The sequence below is a fragment of the Salvelinus sp. IW2-2015 genome, linkage group LG36 (assembly GCF_002910315.2).
Source record: "Salvelinus sp. IW2-2015 linkage group LG36, ASM291031v2, whole genome shotgun sequence".
NCBI lineage: Eukaryota > Metazoa > Chordata > Actinopteri > Salmoniformes > Salmonidae > Salvelinus > Salvelinus sp. IW2-2015.
In genome coordinates, this window is record NC_036875.1 from 16,403,913 (window position 1) to 16,426,205 (window position 22,293).

Genomic DNA, 22,293 nt, shown 5'->3' on the forward strand with positions numbered 1-22,293 from the left:
CCTATCGCTTCTGTAAATTGCTGAGCCTTCTGAGTTCCATATTGGATACAGCTGCTCTGCCACCTACTCTACGTTGATATTATAACCTAACATAGGCATAGAAAGACTCTTGAGTGGAGTTCCTACTTCAGCTTTTCAGGGGAAAATGCTGTATCCCTGAAAACCGGATGTTAGCCTTTTCTGGCGAGTCTGCATTGGCTGCTGTTATTGTAAAAGGAGAATCAAACTGTCATTCCTTTCATTTCTGAGGGCCCATCAATCAAAGTCAAAGGACCTGCCTAAGAGCATTTAAACAACGTTATTACATGTTTTCTGTTCAGATTTCCTATCACCTTTCGACAATGTGCCATGAACTCTATTCTTATTCTTCTAATAAAACGTTGCCTTTCAGCCCCTGCTAAGTTTGGTGCCTTGAAGACAATAAAACAGCACTTTAACAGTCCTGCTTAGCAACCACTCCAGGGAGGGGGTGGGGAAGAGCAAATCAGTGACAGTTTTAAACAAACAAAGCTTTTCTTATCTGTTTCTTCTCATCTTTGCTCTAATTCTGATCTTGTTGTTCAAGTAACAAAAAATTATGATTCGAAAGATGGGAACACGGGTGTAGTTTTCAGAGCCACAAATGCCTGTGATTGGATGGTTATGAGAGAGGTCTGACAAAAGGGGGAGGAAAATTAGGGTTGCCAGCATTCTTCTCACTTAAAGCTGTAACTACCCAAAAAAAGCACTCGTGCAGTCTGGGTTGGGTCTGCCTTGCTCACTGCTTATTGGAAGTGTTCTCTGGCTACATGGTACAGTGATAACCTGGGCATTTCTCATCTCTTTTTTTCCCACTTTGTGCACAAGTAGAGCCCATGTCTTTCTTGTAGACATGATGAACTTTGTGCATTCAAGGATTTGCCTTTTTCTGGTTGTCTCAGTGGCTCAGGTTTTGTTTGTGAAATGCCAGGACGGAAACAGTGGTAAGTACATCCCTGCTTGTTTATTTGAACAAATAACTGCTGATTGGTATAGCATTAAGAGTGTGGCTGCTGGTTCCACGATGAGTTGAACTTTAAACATGAGCTTGTTGGATTAGGAATTGATATGATTTTTCTGTTGTTGAATTTGAACATTTATCTGTGAAGAGCCTCATTTGGTTCAAATTGTTGGATGTTAAGGTAGTTCTGGAGTGTGTTCTGCTAAATACAGATAACAATTAAACAAAACAAAGCATAAATAATAATAATAGTGTACTACATTTGTAATGCACTTTTCATTATACAGAATAATTTGTGTTTTGTGTTTGTGTTTCCAAATAGAAGAAAAAAAATGTTTATTGAATTGGATCTGTTTTTGCCAAAGTAGATAGCAAGGACATGACAAATAGAATTTTCACCTTTACCTTTCTTTGGGGGGGTGGGTTCTTTTTTACATTCTAATGGATAGCAGCTGAGGACACAGTGAAGGCATGGAACATGTAAGATACATTTCTGTAAAGGATGATTGGCACAGACCTTAGCTGGCAGGATCTCAAAAATGTATTCCAGTTTTGGATGAGAGTAACTATAGTGTGGATTATCTTAAAGCGGCAAATCAGCTCTCAATCATATACTGTACTGTCCTGTATGGACATACAGTATGTCAGTGATTGCCAGTGATGTTACATGTTACTCTAAGGTGCCAGAAGAAAGCCCTGAGAGAGAAAAAAAGTGCCAGAGGACTAACTTTATTCCTCATCTCTTGTTCATTAAGTGTTACCAGCAACCAGATTTTTGTCTCTTCATTCTACATCTGCCTAGACTATTTCAACACCATGCGTCTTGGATGGAACACAGCTTGCATTCTAATGTAGAGTCATTGGAGCTCTCTATAGGTAGCCTACAGACTAGCGACCCAGCACTTAAAAACCCAGAGCTGAGTGTTATTGTTGTAGTGACGTCATGTTTTTTAAATGTTATGATGTCATGGAATATTGTTCATTGTATGATGTCATGAGGGGAAAACCATAAAGCAGGCTACTGAAAAGGATCTTTGTGGCGCTTGAGTGGCTCCTGATTTCAGCTCTGTGAGCTGTCAAAACAATATGTTTGATTTGTAGCTTAAGCTTAATTGGAGTTTGTTTTCCAAGTACCCATAGATACTGTATATATTAGATTTAAAAAAAAAAWAATTCACCCAAAACATGACACCGGTGTAACCTAGATAGGGAGCCCCCTTGTGGTGGAATGAACAGGAACTTTAAAATGCCTGTTTTACGTCTGTGTATGTATAAAGCGCAATGATGTTCGACATGTCGGCACATTTTATGTTGAGTTAATTACCGTTATGAAAATAATGTTGCTATAGAGCCATCTCTTCCATAGTATGTATTACTTTAGCTATTATAGGAATATATGGCCAACTATGAAGCCTGACAAGATGGGAAAATAAATCCAATACTCTTGAAATATGCCATATTTAAATAGGGCCCCTGACCTAATGCGTCTTCAAAATGGACGACTGGTGATGACTCCTCCTCAGAGGAAAATTATGTTCCTCACATTTTATTTGATTTCAGAGCACTAGTCCCAGAGGGTCTATCGTTTTCCTCTCTGCTCTCGGTGGATGCCAGGGTTTCCATATTGTCCATATGAAACAAGGCACTGAGAACTTGAACTCATGTTCCCACAGAACATTGACAAATTATGTCAGCCCAGGGAAAAGACCATCAAAGATGTATTAATGTCAAAGCAGCAGAATGTTGACTCAAATTCTTGCAACTAAGTCAAAAAGGAGTCAACTGTTTTTGAGGGATGTTTTAGTATATGGCTATCATTAAATTACTATTAAGTATAGAGAGTTGGTCAGTGTTGAATGGATTACAATCTAAGCCACTTTACATCATTATGAGCAGGAAGGTATAGCCATCCTATTTTCCAAAGTGTTTATGAGTCCTTAGAATGTCAGCAACAAATTCCTGTATTTAGAACTTTGTCATTTCAAGAACCCATCAAACTCTGTTTGAAACTCTGAATCAGAACAAGACTACAGATGCTGTACCTTAATTTGGTCATACTGTTGTTGTAGGAATTTTCCTGCACAGCTAGAAATGAAAAGTTGTAGTGCATTCAAGGTTTAAAAAGGCTTCTAAAGTTTGCAATTTCTACTTAAAAATGTCAAACTTGATTTGCCCTAATGAAAAATGTATCAACCCCTCCAAAACATTTAAGTTACAGTGCCTTGCAAAAGTATTCAGCCCATTGGCGTTTATCCTATTTTGTTGCATTACAATCTGTAATTTAAATTGATTTTTATTTGGATTCCACGTAATGGACATACACAAAATAGTCCAAATTGGTGTAGTGAAATAAAAAAAATTACTGGTTCAAAAAAATATTAAAAATAAAAAACTGAAAAGTGGTTTGTGCATGTGTATTCACCCCTTTTGCTATGAAGCCCCTAAATATGATGGTGCATATGATAATATGATGGTGCAACCAATTACCTTCAGAAGTCACATAATTAGTAAAATAAAGTCCACCTGTGTTCAATTTAATAGTCACATGATCTGTCACATGATCTCAGTATAGATACACCTGTTCTGAAAGGCCCCAGAGTCTGCAACACCACTAAGCAAGGGGCGCCACCAAGTAAGCGGCATCATGAAGACCAAGGAGCTCTCCAAACAGGTCAGGGACAAAGTTGTGGAGAAGTACAGATCAGGGTTGGGTTATAAAAAAAAATCATGAACTTAGAACATCCCACGGAGCACCATTAAATCCATTATAAAAAAAATGGAAAGAATATGGCACCACAACAAACCTGCCAAGAGAGGGCCGCCCATCAAAACTCACGGACCAGGCAAGGAGGGYATTAATCAGAGAGGCAACAAAGAGACCAAAGATAACCCTGAAGGAGCTACAACACTCCACAGCAGAGCTTGGAGTATCTGTCCATAGGACCACTTTAAGCCATACACTCCACAGAGCTTGGCTTTACAGAAGAGTGGCCAGAAAAAAAGCTGTTGCTTAAAGAAAAAAGTAGGGGGAGACTCCACAAACATATGGAAGAAGGTACTCTGGTCAGATGAGACTAAAATTGAGCTTTTTGGCCATCAAGGAAAACGCTATGTCTGGTGCAAACACAACACCTCTCATCACCCCGAGAATACCATCCCCACAGTGAAGCATGGTGGTGGCAGCATCATGCTGTGGGGATGTTTTTCCATCGGCAGGGACTGGGAAACTGGTCAGAATTGAAGGAAGGATGGATGGCGCTAAATACAGGGAAATTCTTGAGGGAAACCTGTTTCAGTCTTCCACAGATTTGAGACTGGGACGGAGGTTCACCCTCCAGCAGGAAAATGACCCTAAGCATACTGTTAAAGCAACACTTGAGTGGTTTAAGGGGAAAATGTTAAATGTCTTGGAATGGCCTAGTCAAAGCCTAGACCTCAATCCAACTGAGAATCTGTGGTATGACTTAAAGATTACTGTACACCAGCGGAACCCATCCAACTTGAAGGAGCTGGAGCAGTTTTGCCTTGAAGAATAGGCAAAAATCGCAGTGGCTAGATGTGTCAAGCTTATAGAGACTTACCCCAAGAGACTTGCAGCTGTAATTGCTGCAAAAGGTGGCTCTACAAAGTTTTGACTTTTGGGGGTGAATAGTTATTCACGCTCAAATTTTCTGTTTTTTTTCTAATTTCTTGTTTGTTTCACAATCAAAAATATTTTGCCTCTTCAAAGTGGTAGGCATGTTGTGTACGTCAAATGATACAAATCCCCCCCAAAATCTATTTTAATTCCAGGTTGTAAGGAAAAATGCCAAGGGGGTGAATACGTTCGCAAGCCACTGTAATTATAATCCACATAACACTTCACATTTCCTGTTTCTGCAGGATTATTTTCCTGCTGTGTGAAACTGACTTAAATTAAGATCTGTGTATTGCAATTATATAAAGATTTTATGAAAAATAAAGTCTCTAATGTGGTGACAGCAAGGAGCTGCTGAATATGTTGAGGTGTTACTGAGGAAAACTCTAGACACACTCAAAGATTCATTGTGCTCTTTTGCACATTTTAAAGGCTCTTTGTCAAAAGTGTAAATGTATTGTATAATATTCCAAGATTTGTTTTCAGTTTAGTAAGCATATATGACCTCATCTATAATATGCAGTGTGACTGGGTTTAATTTAGATTTTATATGGAGAAAATGGCAACTTGAAATTGGGTGTGGTTGAATGTTGATGAAAGTGAGTAATAGGTATATAACAGTAATATTTATCTGTTCTGGAAAAAAAGACTGTAACCATGAAGAGGAAGATGTGGGTGGTTTTAAAGTAAAAAAATATATTWAAAAAMTGGCTAGATTTCTGAGAGGAGGGRGAGACTTGGAAAGAATTTGGGAGAGTTCAAGATGAACCTTTGAAGGCTGGAAACATGTTTAGAGCAAATGTTTGAAATCCAAATGTTAAGTTGAGTTTTACAGTTTAGATTAATGTCATACTGTATGTGTATGCACTTGTTGGAAGTTTGCTTGCTGAAGGGTCTCAAACTCTTTATAGTCTTGTGACAAACGAGTGGTCAAAACTTGGCACACACATGCAAACAAAACACACCATCGTTTCTCTGACAGGTAGATCTTTACTGGCACAATACAATATGTCCTGTTAGTCTTTTTCTGAGTATATACTGTGCAAGGATCACTGTCCCAAGTAACCAAAAGCAGCAGTTCATGCCCAGCAGTAGAGCTGTGAGAAACCATTCAAGAATATGTTAGTGTGTGAACACTCCCCCTCCCAAAGGGCAGACTGATACACCTTCAAAACATTTTCAAAGATGGCCACTTAACACTGTACATCAAAGGGACTTCACTTTTTACATTAAACCATTTTAACCCTTGTCGAACCTTATTTTTATTTACTTATAAACGTCTTTATACTAGATTTTGTTCTTTTTTTGTGAACCTTTTGGTATTTATTTAGGACAAATGCCAAAGAGACAAAGAGATACTTTCTCTCTCTCTCTCTGCGGGTAATTTGCAACAGGCAAACAAAGCTGGTATACTGAATCAAAAAACCTATACTCTATGAGGTAACTTTGACTCGCAAATCGGTTCCAGGTGTTATTACCACATCAGTTACATTGCATCAAATGGACGGTTTTCTCAGCAAACACTAAATGTCCAAACTTGAATTCAACCAGGTCCACCAGACACGACACTGATTAGAACCATGTGCTGTATTTTTGCCATATGACTTGATTACATGCATCTTTTATTCCCCGTGTTGGACTAAAATAAATCCAGATTGTACTTTGTAGGTTATATCTCAACCAGAGTGCCAGATATGCTTGTTTTATCAACTGCCTAGCATGATAGCCCATGGCATTGAACCTGGATGACTCAGTGGCACCACAGACTGACGGAGCAGATACATTTTTAATGCAGCTCGTGCCCAAGAGGCCACTACTTATAAACCAAATGACGGCAGTCAGCAAACGGTGGGGTGGAGGGGGGATGATTTCCAGATGTTAAAATAGTTGCTTTGGCAGTATTTGGAAAGTATTAAAACAAGCATTGGCTGAAAGGAGGGAGGCTGGGGAGGAAGTTATAGAGCTGATGTAAGATGTGGTGTGTCAAGGTATGGCTTGGGGCCTGGGGGATGTGGAAATTGTGGATATGTAGGTTCATTGCTTAAGGGAGGGAGCCCCCTCTCTTCTTTCCAGCCCCCAAGCCTCCACTGTTTTAAAGTGAGAAATCATCCATTTTGCACATGTTGCGTCAGCTCTGAATGGCACTTCGTTCTGAATCGTCTCTGTGATCCATTCAACAACCTGTCCAGACAAGATGGTCTGTTAGCACCTGCTTCGTTCATGAACACAAACTGGCTGGCAAATGGTGTGCGTCTGTCGTTTTGAGTTGCCTTTGCAGGTTTTGAATGTTTATACAGCTGGTTGTATTTTGTCAGAGGAGATCAGGAGGGGTGTCTGCCCTCTGGAGTTGATCCACTGGAGGTTGGCAGTCTTAAATATACTGTTCTCTTCCACTAAGCGTGTTCTCTATTTGTCCCCTGGTGACCATTTCAAAGCCTGCGTAATTGGTTTAAATTGTCCAATTTCATGACATGTCATGTCACATTATGGGAGGTTCTGCCATGCAGGTTCAATGCTTGAGACCCAGGTAATGAGTCAGCACTGGGTTAAAACAGTATTTGTTTAGCTGTGCTTGGTTGAGCCTGGCATAATGAAACCAATAGAATAGTCCCAAAAGTGCCCATCTGGCACTCAGGCAGAAGTCAAATATTTTAGACACTATTTGAACCCAGTTCTGCAGCACAACTAAACATATACTTTCCTGAATTGATCAGTGCAATTATTAAACCTTGTTGATATACAGTTATACTCGTTAGATACTGACTGTATGATGTCAGAAGTGGTTTCCTATAGGTTCTTGTCTGTACTGTGCCTTCTGCGGGCCATGTGCTGCCCGATGTTTGAGTACATGTGGCCTGCACAAACCTAAATTCTAGGCTTGATTCTGTGGTTAAGGTCTATGGTTGCTGCCTGCAAAGACTAGTAGGTGGCAATGGTCATGGTGGTCATGTTTAGGTTCCATGCTCTTGCTGTGTAGGAAACGTGATTGACAGCTGACTGGGGTTAGAGGTAGGTTCCTTCCATGTGCATGGTCCTCCTCTCGTGTGTCAACATGGAACAGTTTTAAATCAGTGGAGGCTGCTGAGGGAAGGACGGCTCATAATAATGGCTTGAACGGCGCGAATGGAATGGCATCAGACACATTGAAAACATGTTTGCTACCATTCCACTTATTCCACTCCAGGCATTACCACGAGCCCGTCTTCCCCAATTAAGTTGCCACCAACCTCCTCTGTTTTAAACATATCACACATATGGAAACCACATTTGACTCCATTCGATTAATTCCATTCCAGCCATTACAATGAGCACATCCTCCTATAGCTCCTCCCACCAGCCTCTGCAGAGCACTTACCCAGAAGAACATCTAGTGGCTCAGTCAGGTCCATGACACAGTATATGACTAATGAATAAAGGAATGGAAGTCGAATGGAAGTCAGACAGTCTGATATGTGTTATCTCCCTTTAAACTCAGCTTGTCCGCCATGTTTGCTCAATATTTGAGTATTCATTTTATTGGCCTTAACAACTCCATTCAACGATTTAAATCGGGTGCCAGTTGCTCTTCTGTTTTCTTGCCTATGTAGGGCATGATCTAATTTTTTCACAGGTGAAAGTTTACTGGCTCAAGTGAAAAGGGTTCCAATGTTGTCAGTTAGCATGGCAAATATATGACCCTTCCATGAGTAGTTTAGATTCTTCAATTACTTGAATGATTTTCACTGAAGCACTATTATGTTGGCTAATTTGCTAATGTTGACATCAAATGTAAACTCTGTTTGCATGACTTTGAGACCCAAAGAGCTATATAGACAACATAATTAGGGTCGGGACGATACCAGTATCGCAATCAATTTCATGGCAAGGAAGCAAAACATGAAGATTTAGGAAAACAGCCCTAATGTTGGAAACAAACTATTTTGTCATCCAGAGTCACATTTATTTATTTTCCAAGCTATAGTGCACAACATTTTACATATAGCAGGTTTTTAAAGGACCAGAGTAAGGTCTGCTTCGTGTTTTCATTTTTGCCATGGAAAAGATATTGCGATAGAGATTGCATGATTCTAGAGTTCCTGGTCAAATACCAGAACCAGAACATTTGCTGAATGGAAGTTTCGGGTGATTTGGAACACATATGTTCAGAGAATTCCTTGGCATTGAGTCAAGCCAAGGATTCCAACTGTTCTGTGTCTACTATACTACTACTGACTGCTAAGGTTCTGGTAGGTTGTCTGTCTATAGAATAACTATCTTCAAAGTAATGACTCGGGACGTCGGGTTTGATATGAAAGCTTCTTTTAGTAATAATACTTACATTTACAAACTTTAGATTCTACAGAACAATGAATAATGAGTTGCTAGCGGAAAGATCAGGATAATCACCTGTCAATTGCACTTAACTAGCGCATTCTCTCTCTACTTYCTGTCGCAAGGCATTCTGGAACTTGCAGTCAAAAGCCTAATTCAATACTAACCAGTACAAAATATGTATGTAGTTCTCTCAATCTCCAACACACAAATTCTAATACAATTACAAATATCTTTAGATAGAGCTCGATGAATTAACTTAAACATTAACTCTGTAACCCATTAAAGTTACAACACTGTCTGTTGTTAGGTACCATAATGGTCCAACAGCAAGTGCAGAATACTTTACTTCTCTGCCAGTTCCAAGTATGACCGTTTCTGTAATGTTCCTCGCAATTACACTCATATGGTAGGCAAAGCAGATCCATTTCCATTTCAAGTACTGAGTGCTGTGACATGTAGATTATATCAGATGTGGTGACAAAAAAGGGATTTTATATCCATTTCTGGCTCTCATTACTATACAATGGATTTGTTAGTTGATTAACTGTTACTGAATGACACTACCTCATACACATAATCATGAATGTACAAATGTACGATCTTAATTTGATCACTTGTTGCTGAGATATRWSWMAWWWWRAKMYYMYAYMTSTRWWRWKRYRCAYRYRCAMAMACACACACACACTCATACAAGGCATGAGAGATCATTCTTTGGGGAGATGGTGTATCAGATATACATGTGTATCAGTTCTCTAAAGACTCAATAATAAGGGAATTTAGATTCTGCAAAACTACACAGCAATTTAAATTAAATAAACAGGATTCAACACCAGGAGTGTTAAAGGCGCTACATGTAGAATGTCTCACCCATGTGGAAGCTAGGTGAATTGCAACAACACTAAAGCTAAATATAAACAACTCTCCTCTTTCCCCCGTATCCCATTTCCCAGCAATACAGAGGAAAGGTTAGTGCTATCCGACATCCCAAGGACCCCAGATAGCACGGACCATCTTGATTACATCCCAAGAATTCTATCTAGCATGGACCATGGTGGAGATTATTTTACTTTCAGTTTCGTCCATCAACTTCAAACAGCCTTAAAAATGATATATTTGTTATTGACAGTGGTGGGAAAAGTATCACATTTTCATACTTGAACAAAAGTAAAGATACCTTAATAGAAAATGACTCAAGTAAAAGTGAAAGGCACCCAGTAAAATACTACGTGAGTAAAAGTCTAAAAGTATTTGTTTTTAAATATACTTAAGTATCAAATGTAAATGTAATTTCTAAAGTATGCTTAAGTATCAAAGGTAAAAATTATATATAATTTCAAATTCCTTATATTAAGCAAACCAGGCAGCACGATTTTCTTGTTTTTAAATTGACAGATAGTCAGGGGCACACTCCAACACTCAGACATAATTTACAAATTAAGCATTTGTGTTAGTGAGTCCGCCAGAACAGATACAGTGGGGGTGATCAGATGTGTGAATTTAACCAGTTTCCTGCCCTGCTAAGCATTCAAAATGTAAAGAGTACTGTTGGGTGTCAGGGAAATGTATGGAGTAGAAAGTACATCATTTTCTTTAGGAATGTAGTGGAATAAAAGTAAAAGTTGTACAAAATATAAAAAGTTAAGTAAAGTATAGATACCCCCCCAAAAAACGACTTAAGTAGTACTTGAAAGTATTTTTACTTAAGTACTTTAAACCACTGGTTATTGACGATTCGATATTTGTCCTGTATTGACACTTTGCCTGTTTGATGGTCGTCGGAGGGCATAGAGGGATTTCTTATAAGCTTCCGGGTTAGAGTCCCGCTCCTTGAAAGCGGCAGCTCTAGCCTTTAGCTCAGTGCGAATGCCTGTAATCCATTGCTTCTGGTTGGGGTATGTACGTACGGTCACTGTAGGGACGACGTCATCGATGCACTTATTGATAAAGCCAATGACTGATGTGGTGTACTCCTCATTGCTTCGGGAAGAATATTCCAGGCTGTGCTTGCAAAACAGTCCTGTAGCTTAGCATCTGCTTCATCTGACCACTTTTTTATTGACCGACTCACTGGTGCTTCCTGCTTTAATTTTTGCTTGTCAGGAGGAATCAGGAGGMTAGAATTATGGTCAGAGCTTTGTACACATCTCTGTGTGTGGAGTAAAGGCGGTGTAGAGTTTTTTTCTCTCTGGTTGCACATTTAACATGCTGATAGAAATTTGGTAAAACAGATTTAAGTTTTCCCTGCATTAAAGTCCCCGACCACTAGGAGCGCCGCCTCTGGATGAGCATTTTCCTGTTTGCGTATGGTGGACTATAGCACATTGAGTGTGGTCTTAGTGCCAGCATCGGTCTATGGTGGTAAGTAGACAGCTATGAAAAATACAGATGAAAACTCTACAGTGGTTGCTCAACTAAAGGTTTTGCGAGTATGCTGCGGTACTAATGTGGTTTAGTACGGTACCCTGCGTCACCACTTCATTGCTCCAGACCAAGGCAAGGGGGAGTTAGAGCACTGATTATGCTTTTGGGTCCTACTGTGTCTCTAACTGAGAATGTATGGGCGACATAAACCTAAATAGAAACTGATAATTGTGCACAACTTCAGTATTATGTAGCTCACACCCGACCAGTCATGTTGTACAACACCTGAGTGGCGCAATGGTCTAAGAGACTGCATAACAGTGCAAGCTGTGTTGCTGCAGATGCTAGTTCAATACCTGTGCTGGCCTCGACTGGGAGACCCATGAGATGACTGTAGGTTTTTGGTTTCTCTCCCTCTAAAAACAGAAATAAATCATTCTAAATAATAAACTGGCTTTATTTATTTACAAGTTAGTAACAATGTCTCACCCCATGTTCAAAAATTGCCTTTTTCCTCACTCATTTTACGTTATTTGAAAACAAAATCATCTCCAAAATATATATATATTTTTWAAAAAAGCAATTATTATTAWTATTAATTTAGAATTATATAAAAGCCCCATGGAAATTCTCACAGATATATTATTAACCCTGTTATTAGCAGGACAATATATATTGGCCATATTGGTCATGGCTCCCGAGTGGCGCACAATGGGATTGCCTTGCAGTTCCCCAGCTGTATCCACGGAAAGTCTGCAAGGTTCAAGGCGTGAGGGCAGGGGGCACGGTATGGGCCGCAGAGCCGCGCACAGAAGACTGACCTGGGGAAGGGGGGTGGACCCCCACCCTGCCACACTGGGTAGCACAGAGCAACACTTTAAGTGGCTTATTGCCAATCTGCATGTTAAATCTAAAACAATGTAACTAATGATGGCATCTTTATGCTTTCGTTAATAAAATAATGATAAAAATACTCTTTCAAAATGCCGATGTTTATTTAGTTATGGATTCATAACGAATTACTATGGGATTAAAGTTCACTGAATTACAGAAATATCCTCCAATCCTCCAATCCTCTATATGTAATTATTGGCGGAGAGGCACGTCATATTTTTCAATATACTGTAGGCCTACCACAGGTGACATGAGTCTGATTAGTGTTGAGTAATATGCTGTTAAAAGTAGTGTAGGTCTTATTTATTTAAAAAGCAAATTGAAGTTAGAAGCAATAAGATTTGAAGCAATAGCCTACCCGCGTGTGGTCAACTATTTCAGCACCGTTTCACACTGCTCTGAGACAAGCATGGGGACTGGTCTTGATAAATCAATGAGATTGTTATTTTCACTGAATCTCCATTTGGGTAGTCAAGTCAGTTAAGAACAAATTCTTATTTACAAGTGCAGCCTACTCCTTCCTCCCCATTAAGGAATTGAACCACAGTCTCCCGCATGACACAGGGATTCTTTAGCTAAATAGCCAAGTACTGTAGTCTACTCCCGACAGTCATATTGTACAGCGCCATATCTTCAATTCCATCCTAATGGAAACCCAGAGGGTTTTTTGTATTTCTTGGAATAGAAACACCATAATATTAATCAAATTAATTAAGCAAAATTTCTTAAAATCAGTCCCATATACTATGTTCTTGTAAAAAATTATCTAGTACAGCAACTATTGAAGGCTATCAAATTCTTCTCAAAGGCGGCCTCTGGTGGCCATCTTAGCACTAACTAGCATTAATGGGCCGACTCTCTTCTCTGTATACATCAACGATGTTGCTCTTGCTGCTGGTGATTCTCTGATCCACCTCTACGCAGACGACACCATTCTGTATACTTCTGGCCCCTCTTTGGACACTGTGTTAACTAACCTCCAGACGAGCTTCAATGCCATACAACTCTCTTTCCGTGGCCTACAACTGCTCTTAAACGCAAGTAAAACTAAATGCATGCTATTCAATTGATCACTGCCCGCACCTGCTCGCCCGTCCAGCATCACTACTCTGGACGGCTCTGACTTAGAAGACGTGGACAACTACAAATACCTGGGTGTCTGGCTAGGCTGTAAACTCTCCTTCCAGACTCACATTAAGCATCTCCAATCCAAAATTAAATCTAGAATCGGCTTCCTATAATCGCAACAAAGCATCCGTCACTCATGCTGCCAAACATACCCTCGTAAAACTGACCATCCTACCGATCCTCGACTTCAGTGATATCATCTATAAATTAGCCTCCAACACTCTACTCAACAAACTGGATGCAATCTATCACAGTGCCATCCGTTTTGTCACCAAAGCCCCATACACTACCCACCATTGCGACCTGTATGCTCCAGTGGGTTTGGCCCTCGCTTCATATTCGTCGCCAAACCCACTGGCTACAGGTTATCTACAAGTCTCTGCTAGGTAAAGCCCCACCTTATCTCAGCTCACTGGTCACTATAGCAGCACCAACTCGTAGCACGCACTCCAGCAGGTATATCTCATTGATCACCCCCAAAGCCAATTCCTCCTTTGGTCGTCTTTCCTTCCAGTTCCCTGCTGCCAATGACTGGAACGAACTGCAAAAATCTCTGAAGCTGGAGACTCATATCTCCCTCACTAGCTTTAAGCACCAGCTGTCAGAGCAGCTCACAGATCACTGCACATAGCCCATCTGTAAACAGCCCATCTATCTACCTACCTCATCCCCATACTGTATTTATTTATTTATCTTGCTCCTTTGCACCCCAAAATCATACAAAGGTTTCTGTACCAAATATTAAGTTCTGCTTTTCTGATGATTCAAATACTTATGTCATGCAATAAAATGCAAATTAATTACTTAAAAATCATACAATGTGATTTTCTGGATTTTTGTTTTAGATTCGGTCTCTCACAGTTGAAGTGTACCTATGATAAAAATTACAGACCTCTACATGCTTTGTAAGTAGGAAAACCTGCAAAATCGGCAGTGATTCAAATACTTGTTCTCCCCACTGTATATGCATAGTCCGCCACCCCTCGTCTTACCAGACGCCGCTGTTCTATCCTGCCGATACAGCGTATATAACCAGCCAGCTGTATGTTGATAATGTCGTCGTTCAGCCACGACTCCATGAAGTATAAGATATTACAGTTCTTAATGTCCCGTTGGTAGTTTAATCTTCCTCGTAGGTCGTCGATTTTATTTTCCAATAATTGCACGTTAGCTAGTAGAACGGAGGGCAGAGGGGGTTTATTCCATCGCCTACGAATTCTTAGAAGGCAGCCCGACCTCTGTCTGCTTTTTCTCTGTCGTCTCTTCACGCAAATGACGGGGATTTGGGTGTCACGATCGTGTGGAGAGACGGACCAAGGCGCAGCGTGATAATGATACATCTTCTCTTTATTAAAGAAGATGAAAGAACACGACACGAAACACTTTAACAAACTAACAAAAGATCGTGAAGCTATAACGAACTAGTGCACACATGCAACATAGAACATTGACATAGACAATTACCCACAAACACCTAAAGCCTATGGCTACCTTAAATATGGCTCCCAATCAGAGACAACAATAACCAGCTGTCTCTGATTGAGAACCAAATCAGGCAACCATAGACTTTCCTAAACAACTACACTCAACCATAGACAATTCTAAACACCTACACTGAACACAACCCCATCTACTCTATGAAACCCCCTCAACCATACAAACCACACTAGACAATACAAAAACACATACTAACCCATGTCACACCCTGACCTAACTAAAATACTAATGAAAACAAAGATAACTAAGGCCAGGGTGTGACATTGGGCCTGTTCCCGGGAAAGCAGTATGTTGTTCACGTCTGGCTCGTCGAACTCGTTAAAGGAAAAAAAAGCTGTTCGCTGTTCTGATGTCCAGAAGTTATTTTTGGTCATAAGAGATGGTAGCAGCAACATTATATACAAAATAAGTTACAAAATAAGTTACAAAAAAAATAAAAAACGAACATAAAAACACAATCAGTTAGGAGCAAGGTGTGGTCTCATCTTTGTATCTGTGCCATTATAGCATCCGTGACAGAAATGGCAGCGCCATTGAGGTTATCTCCATTTTAAAGATGTCAATTTTCCAGTTGGACATGACTCCAACAGGGTCACCAGGAGAGATCAGCCAATGAAGTTAGAAGCCCCACCGAGTTGACTACATTAAAATGGTGGAAGCCTTTTGGCCACTAGAGGCCTCTATCATTCTCTATTTGCTTGCCCCAGTATGCCATTGTTAGTTGTGCTCGAGGAGTAGATGACCACACCTTATATTGATGCAAATGTAAGTGAGGGAAGGTGCAGTTGTGAAACAGAAATTTGCATTTTAGATTACGATTTTGTATTGGCCCAAAAAGTTATTGTGAAACACTATCATTCTACTATTACTGGAGATATATTATGGACGTTTTCTGAAATTACAATGCTAAAATTCTACATGTATCTCCTATAAAATCAACACTTTCTTAGTGTTTATATTGGTCTAGGTGTTATGAAATGTATATTTTAGCTATGTTCATATTTGAAATCAACACTAAGCAGTGYTGTGCTCTTAACACTCATGTACTTTCTTACAGTGTTAATCCATATACCAATGACACKTTTCAGTGTTGTGAGTTGTAACTCTCAGGGTGTTGGGAAATGAACCTTTATAGCAGTATTTTGGGGGGATGTTGTTTTAACACTTTATGGTGAAAAACTGAATTTGCATATTTCACAGGGTGCCTTTTCTTTCAGAGTGAATTGTAGAGTTTCCACTCATGGCTGTATTTGTTAGTGACAGAGAAATGGTTATGGAATTCTTATGTCYTTCACCAAATGAGTACCTAGGCAAATGCTATCATTAAACTGTAACTTGATGATACCTACACCAGGTCTTACTTTGATTGGCTAAATTGTATGTAACACAGTGGTGTTAGTAAACTACTGGTTTACAGGCCACATCAGGCCTGCAAGTCACATTATGCTGCTGTGTAATTCCAACTGGAATACACCCAGAGTTAGGATATCCAACAGTTGGAAGTTCTTTTCACCTGCAACCTGCATTCAGAAAGTTGATAAGAAGACATAAACCATTTAAACTGGAACAACCATTTCAGTAACGGGCAAAATATATTTAACTAACTGTTTGGATTAGTTTAGAAAATGAATGTTATTTATTTTTGTGTTGCATAAGATTAATCAATCAATTTACATGCAAAAACACAGATATCCCCCCCACCAAAAAAATGCAGTGGAGCATGTTGGGGAATATGATAATGATGGGAGTTGTTTTGATGGGACTGTTTTACTTTCCAAAGTGTAAAACAATAACTCTGGTTATTAAAACCAACACTGGGTGTTATTTTACACCAAAGAGTGTTAATTTCACTAGAAATGTTACACAAAAAAAATCAACACTGACCAGTTTAGCATGCTGCCAGTTTGAATCTGGGTAGTTCTTGGTGGATGTTTTATAGCTGTTTTAAAGCAAATTTCCTGCAATTCTACACATATTGCCATGGGGCAGAGAGAAAAAAAATCAGTTTTAGAGCTAATTTCCTGCAAGCAGACTACAGCATCTCCCAACAAGCAGACTACACAGTAAGCCAGACCAATGGGAATGTCTGGCCATGGAAATGTCTGCAAGTTTCACTGTGAGTCATGGGTACTAGGAAACTAAACTGGATGATTTCACCAGAGTTGCTATGATTTGAAAGAGCCGGGCTGTTAACCGATACGTTTGGTTTGTTTAATAACTTTGAAAACCTCACAGGCTGTGTTGCCTTTTCTTATGCAGAGATGTCATATTATAACTACTTTATATGACATATTATACATCAGATGTGACATTTAACCACATGACATAGACTTATTAACCTATACAACAGCTATTAAGAAAGATTGATGGCTGTTTTCAGGGATCAAACATCTGAAAGCAGTCATTTACTGGTAAAAAAAAAAAAGGCTCAGTGAGTGAAGTATTATTGAGTGCAGCTTCTGGATGCTGTGAATGTGTGCGGTGCTGAAAGCGGTTCCACATGTGTTTTCGGTGGGGAACAATTGCTTGCAAAATTGCCTCGTAATTGCCATTGTGAAAAGACAAACTATTTACATTTTCCGTTCAAGCAATGCTTAATAGGCCATGGATGATCTCTAGTTAACACGGCATCTACACAACCGTACAGGGTTTCTGGCTCCAGTCATACAAATCTTTATTTACCCACCCAGACTCAGTGAGGCCACTAAAGTACTTGATATCTGGTTTTAAATGTTTTGTCTGACTGAAGACATGGTCATGCTGTCTTTTCCATCCCCAGTTATGTGTGTTGGCAGGTTATTAAGGTGGGTGTGTGTGTTTGGTTTTATTATCCTTGTGGGGACCATAAGTCCTCACAAGGATAGTAATACAAGGAACATTCAGACATTTCACTGGTTCCCACAAGGAAAAAGTCTATTTTAGATTTAGGGGTTAGGTTTAGGGTTACAATTAGGGTTAAGGCTACAATTAGGGTTAGGGTATTAGGGTACGGGTTAAGACATAGGGTTGAGTTTAGGGTTAGGAGTTCAGGTTAGGGTTATGGTTGGGGTTATGGTTAAGGTTAAGGTTAAGTTTAGGGTTAGGTTATGGGTTAAGGTTTACGGTAAGGGGTTTGGGAAAATAGCATTTTAAATGGGAATCAATTGTTAAGTCCCCACAAAGATAGTAAAACAGATATGTGTGTGTGCGTGTGTGTGTGGTTTTACTATTTTTGTGTGGACTAGATGTCCTCACAAGGATAGTAAAACAAGGAAAATTCAGACATTTCGCTTGTTCCCACAAGGAAAAAGGCTATTTTAGGCTTAGGGGTTAGGGTTACAATTAGGGTTAGAGGTGGGAGTTAAGGTTAGGTTTAGGGTTGGGTTGGGGGGGCTGTGCTTGTGTGTGCATCCATGCGTGCGTGGATATGTGGTGGGATAGCTCTGTGTAGCACATTTTATCCAGGGCAGATTCCTTCTCTCTCAGCCCAGTCTCCTCCCCACAGGCTGGGCTAGCTCCATCACAGGAAGCCCTGTCACAGCGGAATTTCCTCTGGAAGAGTTCCGTGTTTGCTCTCTGGGATGGGGCTATTCATATCCACAGTCGTTTATCCCCCTGTAAAACCTTGGAGAGATAAAGGAAACATTTATTTTGTGTCTACGTCTCTAGGGGATATTGTGTACGAGGACACATGGTAATGTAGATATGTGTTAAGAGGATGTATTCTATGAACTCTAGATTCTATAATCTAGAGTTCAAGCATTCTGTTTGATTTAAGCATACCATTTGGAGCATGATATTATGGGCATACCAATCATGTTGTTTTGATTGCAACAATGTTAATGCTATTGTGAGTGGGTGAGTCAACCATTTTGGTGTATATACTGTACCTCAGCATCAATAGGATTTATTACTGGTTATCCATGTAATTAGGTCTATTTCTAAAAGGAGATATGGATGAACTCTCCCTTTAAAACTGAAGAACATACTTGTTTCCTAATGGGAAAAGGTCCACCCTACTCTGAATGCAGACCAGACATTTTAGAATTGTTGAAGCTCACACAGCTGCTGATGACATAGTCAGAAAATATGCAATGGCTGCTGATAGAAGGGAGGAGCTGCAGCAAAAAAAGTGGAGACAACTTGCCAAGAATGAATTCAAAGTTTGGCAGTAATACATTATATTGAGAGAGTATATGAATATATTGAATATATTGATTGAATATATTGATTGATTGAATGCAAACTTTACAGTTAAGAATATTTTTTTACTTTTCATAAGAGGAGAGGAAAAGAGACATTTCCTGTCCACCTTTCAGGCAGTTCTATTTAAGTGAGTATGTTTAGAATGTAACTTTTTTACCTTACTTTCACTATCAAGAGGTCAGTAGAACATATAGTTTAAAATGTTCCACCCACAGCTCTCACTCATCCATCCTAGAACTCAAAGCCATTGTGTTTGTGATTTGACTTCAACATTTAAATTATGACTTGATTTGCTCTCAAAACATGAAATTCTATTAAATCCTTGTTTTATGTATTATGTACTGTATTTCTTGAGGCTGACTCTAGTCAACATTTTGGGTCTAACTACTGGGAAGTGAGAACATGTACTGCATCTTTATGCTATGTTGGATACTGCAATTACAGAATCCGTTCAAGTATTGTTTTAACGCAAAAGTAATGTAAGCACCAAGTGTATGCTAGTATTTTAAAGAGAGCAATTTGGAGTCTACTCTGTATCTATAATAACATTATTTTGACTGCTCTAGAGCTGTCTCCACGTTTAACAGAGATATACTGTAGGACGCCGTAAACTTGAAGGGGTCCATTTACTAATAAAGTGAAAACCATACATTATGTCACTCCCCCACCCCAGGCTTTAGTTTGAGTGATGTCACCGGAGGCAAGGGGGGCTATCCCTAGATAAAGGGTTGTTGTTCTTGCAAACTGCCTTCTATCTCTTCTTCCTTCTTCCTCCATGAGTTTTGGTCAGAATTCCTACACAACATATTCCCCAGTGTTAAATGAACACTGAAAGTGTGGACMCGTATAKACACTGAACAGTGTTGAATTAACACAATGCTTACTGCAAACCTTCATTTGCATATTTCCTAGAGTGCTTTGCCTTTCGAGTGAATTGTCGAGTGACTGAATTTGTTAGTGACAGAGAAATGCTTTTTTCATACATCCATTTTCAGTCCTAAGTGAATATGTTATCATTCATATGTTATTATAATTATAAAATGTAATATACTGGACTGTTTGGATGACTCAACAGCTAGGTTGCAGACAATGGGTCACTTAGTTGGGTAGTTTTTAATGCTGGGTTTTTGAGATATGACCAAGCGGGTCAGCTCAGAAGACCGGATGTTTGGCTTAGTAGGGGCCTCGATATCGGTAAATGTATTTTTGTCGAGTCGTGAAAGTAAATGTCATTCTGATTCATCTGTCAGTAGAATTGTTATCACATGTTACGGCTGAACACAGACAATTTCGTAGCTTTAATAAAGCTTACAGTAGTGTATGAGTTCCTTAAAAGCCTATACAGATTCCAATTTGAAATCCCTCATGGAATAATAACCACTTTGGTGCAATATTTATATAATAATGGTAATTCAGTATTTTTGTATTAAAGTATGTCATTATCAATAATATTCAAGGAAAGTTTTACATCGGTGTGTATGAACCTAACATGATCAACAGTAATTACATTTACTCTCACGGGTGGCCAAAAATAACTAAAACCACTCTCGTAATAAGCCACACCTCCTGAAAATAACCTATGGATTACATAAATAAAACCCAGCTGCTTGGTCAACCCAGCATGAAAGTGAGCAAAACCCCAATTGATGGTTAAATTAACCCACGTTTGGGTCAGGTTATTCGGGTTATTCACGCAATCTGTCATGTCTTGCAAAGTGATGTGTAATTCCTACTGAAATCCAGCCAGAGAGAGGATATCCAAACTTGATCATTTTTAATCACCCGCAACCTGCATTCAGCAAGACTGCCAGCATTGAGAAKACTGAAATATGAGACTAGCTAAAGCATCTAAACTGGAACACCATTTCAGTAACGGATGCAATAAGTCCAAGTAACATATTGGATTAGTTTAGAAAATGTATGTCATTTAGATTGGAGAAGCATAGATTAATGAATCAGTCAATGTAAATCCCAAAACATAGATATTGAAACAAACAATTCTTAAAAATCAACCTGCAATAGAGCATGCTGTGAAATATGATTGGAGTGGTTTTGGTTCAACTGTTGTTATTAACACCAACACTGGGGTTATTTTACACCAATGTGTGTTAATTAAAMACTTACAGAGTTAATTGTTATGTTTAGAGTATAGGCCTTTAAAATAAGGTTCAATAATAACATTTTAATGATAACATATTCGCTCAGGATCTCACTTGGTGAAGTCCATAGGACTGAAAATGGATGAATGCAACAGCCATGTCTCTGTCACTAACAAATACAATCATTGGTAGTAACTCTGCAATTCACTCGAAAGGCAAGGCACCAGGAAATAAGGCTTTACACCAAGTAAGAATATAAGATATGCATATTTTAGTAGATTTTGGATAGAAAACACTTGAGTTTCTAAAACTGTTTGAATCATATCTGTAAGTATAAAGAACTTATAAGCAGTCAAAACCCTGAGGACTAACTTTTTTATTTGTTAAGTTCCTGTATGTTCAATGATTCTCATGGGCAAAGCAGAATTCTAATTACTATGCACGCAGTTTCTACTGCTTCCACTGGATGTCGCCATTGTATGGAAAAAGGTTAAGGTTTTCATTAGTGAAATGAGAAAGATATTGACCGAAGTGGAGTCACTCGTTCTGTTTATGTTTGAGAGTTGCGCAAGACTTGAAAAGTATGTAGTTTGTTGATATCCTGTATTGAAAACAGATTGACCCTATCTTCTAATTGATCGATTATTAACGTCAATACTTAAGTCTGTATTACAAAAGTACTTTGAAATGTTTTGGCAAAGTTTAGAGGTATTTTTTGATATTTTTGTCGTGATTTGCGCAAATTGAAGGCTGTTTTTCTGGTACACGGCGCGAATAAATGGACAATTTGGATATATATGGACCGGAAATTAATCGAACTTAAAGACCATTTGTGATGTTTATGGGACATATTGGAGTGCCAACAAAATGAATCTCGTCAAACGGTAATGCATGTTTTATATTTTATTTCTGCTGTTTTGAGTAGCCGCTGGCATGGTTGAAATTGTCAAAAAAGAGAGTGAGCCTCCGTACTATCATAGATAATAGCATCTTATGCTTTCTGCGAAAAAGCCATTTTTTGAATCTGACATGTTGGCTGGATTCCACAACGAGGTAGGCTTAATTTGGTATCTTATATGTGTAATTTAATAACATTTGATTTATAGATTTTTTTTTTAATCTGGCGCTCTGAAGTTTTAACAGGCTTGTTGGGACGCTACGTCCCGCGTCCAGAAGTTTTAGAATTAATCAGCACTTAC

At 39.1% G+C, this 22,293-nt stretch overlaps 1 protein-coding gene across 1 annotated transcript in view; it reads left to right on the forward strand.

Annotated features, from left to right (window-relative positions):
- The first annotated feature begins 706 nt into the window (after positions 1–706).
- The window catches only part of LOC111959650 (collagen alpha-2(V) chain), a 64,535-nt gene continuing 42,948 nt past the window's right edge, over positions 707–22,293 (forward strand). The window contains exon 1 of the mRNA XM_023981379.2: positions 707–962. Within this exon, the coding sequence (XP_023837147.1) occupies positions 872–962 (91 nt within the window). The 5' untranslated portion in view covers positions 707–871. The remainder of the gene's footprint in view (positions 963–22,293) is intronic.